Consider the following 9,009-nt stretch of genomic DNA (forward strand, 5'->3'; position numbering starts at 1 on the left):
GGTTCTGTGATATCCTCCATTCCATATCCACTCAAAACATATTCCACTTTTCTTCCTTGTCTACCATCATTACCACCTTAAAAAAAGAGGGTATTTTTTACAGAATAGCAGTCTCTTTGATCGGAAAAATGTCAAAGTATAGAAATGTCAAACATAAAACAATCCAAGTAGTGAATTGTATTTGATTCTCAAACATCCACAGTGCTCAGTTAAATTGTGTATATTGTATATCTTTACACACAAGTAGACTTGAGTTTCTATGCAGCTGGAGACTTGGGTTTCTCCTACTGTAGTCTACACATGTTGTTTTAACAATGTTAAACAATTACATGGACAACACATTTTAAGATTTCAGCCAAAATATTTATTGACTTCCTCTGTTTTGCAACAATAACAAAAGGGAGCAGTTAGTTATATTGAGACCATAGTGATATGCCTCCTGGTCACCAACAGGGGCTGGAGGGATCTAATATTCTGAGTGAATGCACTGAAACTCAGAGTCCTTCTCCCTTCTCCATCAGATCCAGCTCAGCTGCATTTAGTCTGCATTTACTGAGGGATCGTCATCCTGCCTCCGCTGATGAAGGACCCACTTTCTTGACAGCCATAAAGGGAACAGATGACTCCATTTATAGTAGGCCTGCAATGTCTTTTTCCACTTTCTCAGTAGGGCCATGAAGTTCATAACTGGGGAAAAGGAGAGGCCATTATAGAATAGGACATTAAGTATTTTCAAGTCTTATTTGTTAATTAATTAATTAATTGAATGAATGAATGCATGAATGATTGATACATTTTATATATTTACTGTCAAATCATTTTTCATTCATGTGTTTAACTTACCGCCTGAAAGGCGCCCCATCAGAATCGATTAGAAACTTCTCAAAGTTCCAGCGAATGTCGTTGACTTTGATGGGTGACCAGTAGAACTTCTTTACATCTCCTATGACAGGGTTCACATAGGGCAAAGACTCCTGTTGTACGAGACATTATGCCGTTAGTGAGGTCTAATGTCCATAAGGTATTCAACTTGCCCCCAGAGTGCAGTACATAATAGTGCATAAGGACATGTCAAATATACTACCTTGAGATAGGCGAAAAGAGGACATGTCACATATACTATCTTGAGATAGGCGAAAAGAGGACATGTCACATATACTATCTTGAGATAGGCGAAAAGAGGACATGTCACATATACTATCTTGAGATAGGCGAAAAGAGGACATGTCACATATACTACCTTGAGATAGACGAAAAGAGGACATGTCACATATACTATCTTGAGATAGGCGAAAAGAGGACATGTCACATATACTACCTTGAGATAGGCGAAAAGAGGACATGTCACATATACTATCTTGAGATAGGCGAAAAGAGGACATGTCACATATACTACCTTGAGATAGGTGAAAAGAGGACATGTCAAATATACTACCTTGAGATAAGCGAAAAGAGGACATGTCACATATACTACCTTGAGATAGGCGAAAAGAGGTTCTTCATTCAACCCATTGACCTCGATCTTGCCAAACACAGGGAACTTGGGGACAAACCCCCCACCTGGCCTTACATACTTGAGAAGGTTGAGGGTTTCATGATTTACCTCTGAAGGAAGAAACAACAACAAATGCAACAGACCAGTGAGCTTATTAGTTCTGAAACAGAGGCATTTATAGAAAACAGACTGGTCTCATCATTACGCATGACAAACAAGCATACTATTTAACTTGGCAAGTCATTTGAGAACAGATTCTTATTTACAATGACGGCCTACCCCTAACCAGGACGACAATGGGCTAATTGTTCGCCACCCTTTGGGACTCCCAATCACAACTGGTTGTGATAAAGCCTGGAATTGAACCAGGCTTTAGTGAGTCTGTAGTGAGATGCAGTGCTTTAGGCTGCTGCGCCACTCAGAAGCCCACACATGAGTGTTTTGAAACATAGTATTACTCCTAGAGACAAAGTAGGCCCGTGAGTTACAACAGATCAAAAACCTTTATTGTTATTTCAAAAAGACTCTCTTACCAGGTGCCTGGAGACCAAACTGATTGCAGGGGAATCCCAGGACAGTGAAGTTGAGGTCACCAAACATTTCCATGAGTGCATTCATTCTGTGGTACTGTTAGATGACACATACAATTAGAACACCACCTCAACATTCCCCTTGGGCTGACTCTAGAATATCTCTAACACTACAACACAATCAAAAGTTTGGCCTATGCCAGCATTAGGCTTTTAGCCTGTTTAGGCTAGCACCATGAATCCTCGTTAGCCTACCTCCTCTATCGTTGACCCTCAGAAGGTGGCCAGGTTGACAATGAGGAGCACCTTGCCCCTGTAGATACTGAGAGGAACGCTCTGACCATTCAAGGTCTCAGCGCTGAACTCATAGATTGATTTAACGCACGCCATTAGATGTTATACTTCTGCTTTAGCTTGAAGCCTATATCCAGAGCAGAGCAGTCAGCGGTAGGAATTCACTCAGCCACCCGGTTGGTCCTCCTCATTCAGACAACCACAACTATAGGCTCAGCAATTGTTCAGCATGGTTGACTTCATTGTGTCGCTGCATGCTAAGAGATGAATTGACAGGATGGTTATTTGTTCAGCAGTTTGCATGGGTATGCATATCATGTTAGTGACAGTTTGTCATTGGTTATCTCTCATTATTCACTTGACAGGTATGTAAAAAAAATAAAAAATCGATGCATATATTGGAAATACTGTAGAACCATAGTAAACTAATATTGGTGCTGTTCCTGGGGTCAGTATAGGACATATGATCTATTTTACAATAAAAATAAAGTACTATATCGTCATATTATTGATTATTTTATACATGGTAGAGAATTAAGTATAATCAACATAACCAAAGCTTAGAATGTAATATTTAATTAATTGAGCCTATTGGTTATTGCTGCGTCAAAGATTGGCCTATACCTTTTGTTTGCCATACATAACACATTGCATTTGTAGAACACTTTTCATTTACTGACATGAATCAAAGCTCTTCACATTGTGAGCAACCATTGGATAATAAAAATAATTCCTTCTGATAAAGAACTGATCAAGTCATTCCTACGATTGTCAATATGACAAAAGAAAAGCAATGCTTTTCCTTGTTTGGAGCGGTTACAGCGAAGATATTATTTCTCTCGTGTAACAGACATTGACCGGTGGTGCGTATCGGTAAAATCCACAGGCGTCGAATGTCACTTGGATCCTAACGCTCGGCCGTATATTTTTTAACCAAAACATCGCACATACTTGTCAAAGACCATCAATAACCACTCCAATGTATTATTTTTCTCAGCTTTATTTCTCCCAAAACAAACACATTTACTGAGATTTTGATTCCCTTTTCCTGCGCAGAGAAGTTGACTCTGCATTCTGGAACGTACCCAGTGTACGAACCCGGAAGTTTGGGAATACAGCCAAAAAAGCTGTCGCCGATCCAGAAAGCTTCAACCAAGGCTCACAAGATAGCTAACAAACTGTCGTTGTACATGTAGCGATCTTGCATATTTCTGCGGATTCAAAATGGATGCGGAAACAGAGTGTTGCAAGTATGTATTTTGTAAGCACACATGTATTTTTGTTTTAACGTTACAATAAAAACGTGTCAGCAGAACTAGATAACCGTTAGTTACCTATTCTTACTACTGTAGCTTGCTACGGCAGTTGGAGAATGCATGTCCTGCAGAATCATCACATGCTTTACGCTTGAGCTAGCTAGCTACATATCTAGCCATCAATCTTTGTAAAGCTAGTTCGAACGCGAGGCAGACGTTGATGTGTGACTGTGCTAAATTTGTCCATTAACTTGTTCATCAGTTGAAATGTCTGTTGGCAGATGTCACCTCTTGGATTTGCCCTGGGAGGATGTGTTGGTAACACACATCTTCTGCTACCTGCCGTTACGCCAGCTGGTGCGGCTACAGAGAGTGAGCAAGCAGTTCTATGCCCTCATCCAGGTGTACCTGGCCAACTGTCACACCTTTGACCTCACACAGGTAGGCCACACATGACCCATTCTATTTATTTTAGGATTTCCTTACAGTTTCTTGTACTTAAATGCTCATACACTATTTAGCCTAATACTCAGTTGAAGATCACACTCCTGTAATGTTCACAGATAGGGCCTAGCCTTCCCAAGGAGGCATTCTGCAACATACTAAGGGACAACAAAGTCCTACAGAACTTGTCCGTCCAGAACTGCTCCGATTGGGTGACAGATACGGAGCTGCTGCCTGTGATTGGTCAGAACCAGCACCTGCTGAGAGTAGACATGAGGGGGTGTGACCGGCTGACCCGTCACTCCTTAGTAGCCGTGTCGTTGAGCTGCACACACCTGCAGTACCTGGGCCTGGCCCACTGTGAATGGGTGGACAGCCTGTCCATCCGCAGCCTGGCTGACCACTGTGGGGGCCTGAGGTCCATCGACCTGACGGCCTGCCGCCAGCTCAAAGACGAGGCCATCTGCTACTTATCCAAGAAGTGTCTGAAGATGAGGTCGCTGTCTGTGGCGGTCAACGCCAACATTACAGACGTGTCTGTGGAGGAAGTGGCCAAGAACTGCAGGGAGCTGGAACAGCTGGACCTGACAGGCTGCCTGAGGGTTAGGAACGACTCCATCAGGTGCTGTTGTTTTGATACACTGACTGTTCAAATCATTGGTATCCTCTCTCTCTGTCTGTGTCTGGGTGTGTTTGTATTTTGCTAATGTAGGTTATCTATATACTAGTCATATACTATTTAGGTTCTAGTCAGGTTAATATACTTAGTCAGGCTCGTATACTAGTCAGGTCTGTATACTAGTCAGGTTAATATACTAGTCAGGTTCATATACTTATTCAGGTTCTAGTCAGGTTCATATACTTAGTCAGGTTCATATACTTAGTCAGGTTCATATACTTAGTCAGGTTCGTATACTTAGTCAGGTTCGTATACTAGTCAGGTTCGTATACTAGTCAGGTCTGTATACTAGTCAGGTCTGTATACTAGTCAGGTTAATATACTAGTCAGGTTCATATACTTATTCAGGTTCTAGTCAGGTTCATATACTTAGTCAGGTTCATATACTTAGTCAGGTTCATATACTTAGTCAGGTTCGTATACTTAGTCAGGTTCGTATACTTAGTCAGGTTCGTATACTTAGTCAGGTTCGTATACTTAGTCAGGTCTGTATACTAGTCAGGTCTGTATACTAGTCAGGTCTGTATACTAGTCAGGTCTGTATACTAGTCAGGTCTGTATACTAGTCAGGTCTGTATACTAGTCAGGTTTTTGTACTAGTCAGGTTTTTGTACTAGTCAGGTTTTTGTACTAGTCAGGTTTTTGTACTAGTCAGGTTTTTGTACTAGTCAGGTTTATATGCTAGTCAGGTTCATATGCTAGTCAGGTTCATATGCTAGTCAGGTTCTAGTCAGGTTCATATGCTAGTCAGGTTCTAGTCAGGTTCATATACTAGTCAGGTTCTAGTCAGGTTCATATTCTAGTCAGGTTCTAGTCAGGTTCATATTCTAGTCAGGTTCTAGTCAGGTTCATATACTAGTCAGGTTCTAGTCAGGTTCATATACTAGTCAGGTTCTAGTCAGGTTCATATACTAGTCAGGTTCTAGTCAGGTTCATATACTAGTCAGGTTCTAGTCAGGTTCATATACTAGTCAGGTTCTAGTCAGGTTCATATACTAGTCAGGTTCTAGTCAGGTTCATATACTAGTCAGGTTCATGTACTAGCCAGGTTCATGTACTAGCCAGGTTCATATGCTAGTTTGGTTCACATGCCAGTCTGGTTCAGGTTCTAGTCAGGATCCTATACTAGTCAGGTTCTAATCAGGTTCATATACTAGTCAAGTTGATATACTAGTCAGGTTCATATACTAGTCAGGTTGTAATCAGGTTCATATACTAGTCTAGGCTTTATACTGGGAAGAGAAAGACATGTTTCATCCATCTCCAGCCAGTTGGGCGTGGCCACTGAGTGAGCATAAAATGACTTATGAAAACAATTCTCTCATTTAGAAAGATAAAATTAAATTTCATATTTTCACAAATAGTTTCATATTTAAACATTTCAATTGCATAACAATTTCATGTGAATCTGATAACTAGAATGTGTAGACTTTCCAAGATACAATTTATGTCGTCCTGTCATCAGTAGTAATGTCCCAGACGACAACTGATCTGACATCATATTCTTTAAGTAACAACGGACACTTTCAGCTGGTTGGATTACAGAAATATTGTCCCATTCCCCAACCTTTTGATGTTACCATACTATCTCTATGTTAAAAAAATGCTTTCCAGAGTCCATTCTGTAGAGTAGCGAGAGAAAAGGTATTTATGGGGAGGAGGGGAGGTGGGTCATAAACCTCACCCAACAGGGTAATGTCATGACATATTTTTTAGATCTGCAATGGCACACCTGTAAGAACCCTCTTCGTGCTGTGTCCAGGACGGTTGCAGAGTATATCCTGCTCCAGCTTGCTTTGGATGAAGGGAGACTGGCACTCCTACTTTGATATTCACTGGTAAACCTGTCCTTACACCTTTTGGTCCTGCTGTGTATGTGCGTGCAGGACTGTTGCAGAGTACTGCCCCAAGCTGCAGTCTCTGAAGGTGAACCACTGTCACAACGTGACTGAGTCCAGTCTGGACCCCCTGCGGAAGAGGAATGTTGAGATTGACGTGGAGCCACCACTACAGAGGGCTCTTGTGCTGCTGCAGGTATGAGGGCGAAGGACACACTGTTTCACTGAGGCATTGATGAAAGCAATTGTACTGTAAGGACCATACAAAATTTCCATCTGAAAGGATATGAAGTATCATCTATAATGTATTGTTGTTGTCTGTCTATTTCCCTGGTGATACTGCAGGATGTGGTGGGGTTCGCTCCCTTCATCAACCTCCAGATCTAGGCTAAAGGACATCTGTATTATTCATCCAACCAATTGGAAACAGGTAGGCTAGCTAGGCTAAGGCACATCTGTATTACTCATCCTTCCAACCAACTAGAAACAGGTAGGCTAGCTAGGCTAGGATACATCTGTATTACTCATCCAACCAACTGAAAACAGGTAGGCTAGCTAGGATACATCTGTATTACTCATCCTTCCAACCAACTAGAAACAGGTAGGCTAGCTAGGCTAGGATACATCTGTATTACTCATCCAACCAACTGAAAACAGGTAGGCTAGCTAGGCTAGGATACATCTGTATTACTCATCCTTCCAACCAACTAGAAACTGTTAGGCTAGCTAGGCTAGGATACATCTGTATTACTCATCCAACCAACTGAAAACAGGTAGGCTAGCTAGGCTAGGATACATCTGTATTACTCATCCAACCAACTGAAAACAGGTAGGCTAGCTAGGCTAGAATACATCTGTATTACTCATCCAACCAATTGGAAACAGGTAGGCTAGCTAGGCTAAAGTACATCTGTATTACTCATCCTTCCAACCAACTAGAAACAGGTAGGCTAGCTAGGCTAAATCACATCTGTATTACTCACCCAACCAATTGGAAACAGGTAGGCTAGCTAACGCTTCTCAGAATCAGCTAAATATTTGAACCTTGTTGCTCTAAATACCTGTTTAGGTGTGTTCCTATGAATTCATGCAGTATAAATGCTATGTAACTACAAATCTCCTGAAGTGTGCACTTGTTCACTACTCCCCATATGTAAAGTATTGGATAGGTGTAGGTACGGGCTAGACAGTTTCCACAATATGTATTTGACCAGTAAAAGCAGTGCATACTGAGGGACAAAGGACAGAATATTGGACTCTACTTTAATGTTCTGCATTCTATGTAACCAGAGGTATTGTTTTTGTTTGCAGGTTTTCCTCCACTAGGAGAATGACCTGTTTCAATTGAAACATACCCTGTGTATGCTGGGACATCCATTAAGCAATTCAAGGACAAACAAAAACGGATGTATATGGGAAATATATTGTGAAACTTGTCTCTTTATTTATTACAGTGATGTTGCAGATTATAGTCATGCACTTAGAAAAGGACTGAAGGGAGCCGTGCACTTTTCAGTACCACTGTCATGAGTCCAAAAGATTCCTGCAGTATTTATTCTTTATCTCATCACACACTAACAACACTTTCGATGGTCTTGTGATCTATAGCTTTTAAAAAAGGGACTATTCCAACCAAAGGAGAAGCCGTAACTATAAGAGCATATTGTTGAGTTTTTGTGTGTTTATTGACATGTTACTCTGCTAAATGAATACTGCATACACCTCTAAATGTTTCATTCAGATTAGCTTGGTAAACTTTTATAAATTAGGTCGGTAAATGTTTTATATTCGGTAAATAAACGTTTTATATTGTGTGTTTGCATTGAGTTTACATTGACTGAAACTATTCTCTTCTTACAATATTATTTTTAATGGTAGTTGAGCTGATCAGTCTTGGCCCAGCCCACCATTTTGTTAAAATGTCATAAGACTCTGTATACCGTGATCTTGAAATCCTCCTTTTGCCTGTTTTACTTCAGGAAATCTGCTTTTCCATTTAAATGTCTGAAAACATGTAGGTCTAGTTCTAAAAACGACATTTAGTTCCCATAAGCTTTCTCATATGGTAGGCTATGAAGAAGGACACATTTCTGTTTGTTTTTCAATAGTCACATATTACAATCTCGTCTCGATCTCCATCAAGAAACATGAGAAGAACATGCCGTGTAAAGTACACCTTAATGTGATTGGCTGATCAACTCACGTTGTATTGTTTCACTGAGGAGTTGCAGTAATTGAAACTAGTTGTATTCAATGTGTAATGAGGACCATCCAATCATGTCTATCTGAGAATATAAAGCACTGTCTATCACCTATGAGCGTTTTATCTTTGTCTTGCTAGTTATCTTACTACGTTCTCTGGGTGGCAGTTGGAAGGAACAGGACTTCTCTTTGTGTAAACAACATTACAACCAGAAGGAATGCTCTCTTCCTGTAACGAACAGATGTACATGTGAACGCCATTGAACTTCAA

The 9,009-nt window shown here is 40.7% G+C and overlaps 2 protein-coding genes across 4 annotated transcripts; one reads left to right on the forward strand and one right to left on the reverse strand.

The window, feature by feature from the left end:
* Positions 1-378: 378 nt before the first annotated feature.
* On the reverse strand, positions 379-2,376 carry LOC135537847 (glutathione peroxidase 6-like). 2 transcript variants are annotated; one of them, XM_064963858.1, is made up of 5 exons: positions 2,281-2,376; positions 2,029-2,122; positions 1,475-1,605; positions 844-974; positions 379-687 (listed from the first exon to the last, which is right to left on the reverse strand). In XM_064963858.1, exons 2-5 carry the CDS (start codon positions 2,111-2,113, stop codon positions 630-632), a joined length of 405 nt encoding a protein of 134 aa, XP_064819930.1. In that variant the 5' UTR covers positions 2,114-2,122; positions 2,281-2,376; the 3' UTR covers positions 379-629. The 2 variants fall into 2 exon arrangements, with proteins under 2 accessions (XP_064819930.1, XP_064819931.1); XM_064963859.1 differs by lacking the exon at positions 2,281-2,376 and having other exon boundaries at positions 2,029-2,266.
* Positions 2,377-3,401: 1,025 nt separating this feature from the next.
* On the forward strand, positions 3,402-8,350 carry LOC135537846 (F-box/LRR-repeat protein 15-like). 2 transcript variants are annotated; one of them, XM_064963856.1, is made up of 6 exons: positions 3,402-3,569; positions 3,838-4,016; positions 4,139-4,641; positions 6,585-6,732; positions 6,882-6,966; positions 7,848-8,350. In XM_064963856.1, exons 1-5 carry the CDS (start codon positions 3,548-3,550, stop codon positions 6,921-6,923), a joined length of 894 nt encoding a protein of 297 aa, XP_064819928.1. In that variant the 5' UTR covers positions 3,402-3,547; the 3' UTR covers positions 6,924-6,966; positions 7,848-8,350. The 2 variants fall into 2 exon arrangements, with proteins under 2 accessions (XP_064819928.1, XP_064819929.1); XM_064963857.1 differs by having other exon boundaries at positions 3,404-3,569; positions 3,857-4,016.
* The last annotated feature ends 659 nt before the right edge of the window (positions 8,351-9,009 follow it).

This window comes from Oncorhynchus masou, unplaced genomic scaffold, assembly GCF_036934945.1.
Source record: "Oncorhynchus masou masou isolate Uvic2021 unplaced genomic scaffold, UVic_Omas_1.1 unplaced_scaffold_856, whole genome shotgun sequence".
NCBI classification, from domain to species: domain Eukaryota; kingdom Metazoa; phylum Chordata; class Actinopteri; order Salmoniformes; family Salmonidae; genus Oncorhynchus; species Oncorhynchus masou.

Excerpts from the sequence above, each read along its gene's own strand:
- LOC135537847 (XM_064963858.1), bottom strand. The coding sequence starts at position 2,113 with ATGAATGCACTCATGGAAATGTTTGGTGACCTCAACTTCACTGTCCTG. Across the intron at positions 1,606-2,028 it reads GTTTGGTCTCCAGGCACCTG|AGGTAAATCATGAAACCCTC; the intron begins GTAAGAGAGTCT and ends TTCTTCCTTCAG. Across the intron at positions 688-843 it reads GATGGGGCGCCTTTCAGGCG|TTATGAACTTCATGGCCCTA; the intron begins GTAAGTTAAACA and ends CCTTTTCCCCAG.
- LOC135537846 (XM_064963856.1), top strand. The coding sequence starts at position 3,548 with ATGCGGAAACAGAGTGTTGCAA. Across the intron at positions 4,017-4,138 it reads ACACCTTTGACCTCACACAG|ATAGGGCCTAGCCTTCCCAA; the intron begins GTAGGCCACACA and ends TAATGTTCACAG. Across the intron at positions 6,733-6,881 it reads GGGCTCTTGTGCTGCTGCAG|GATGTGGTGGGGTTCGCTCC; the intron begins GTATGAGGGCGA and ends GTGATACTGCAG.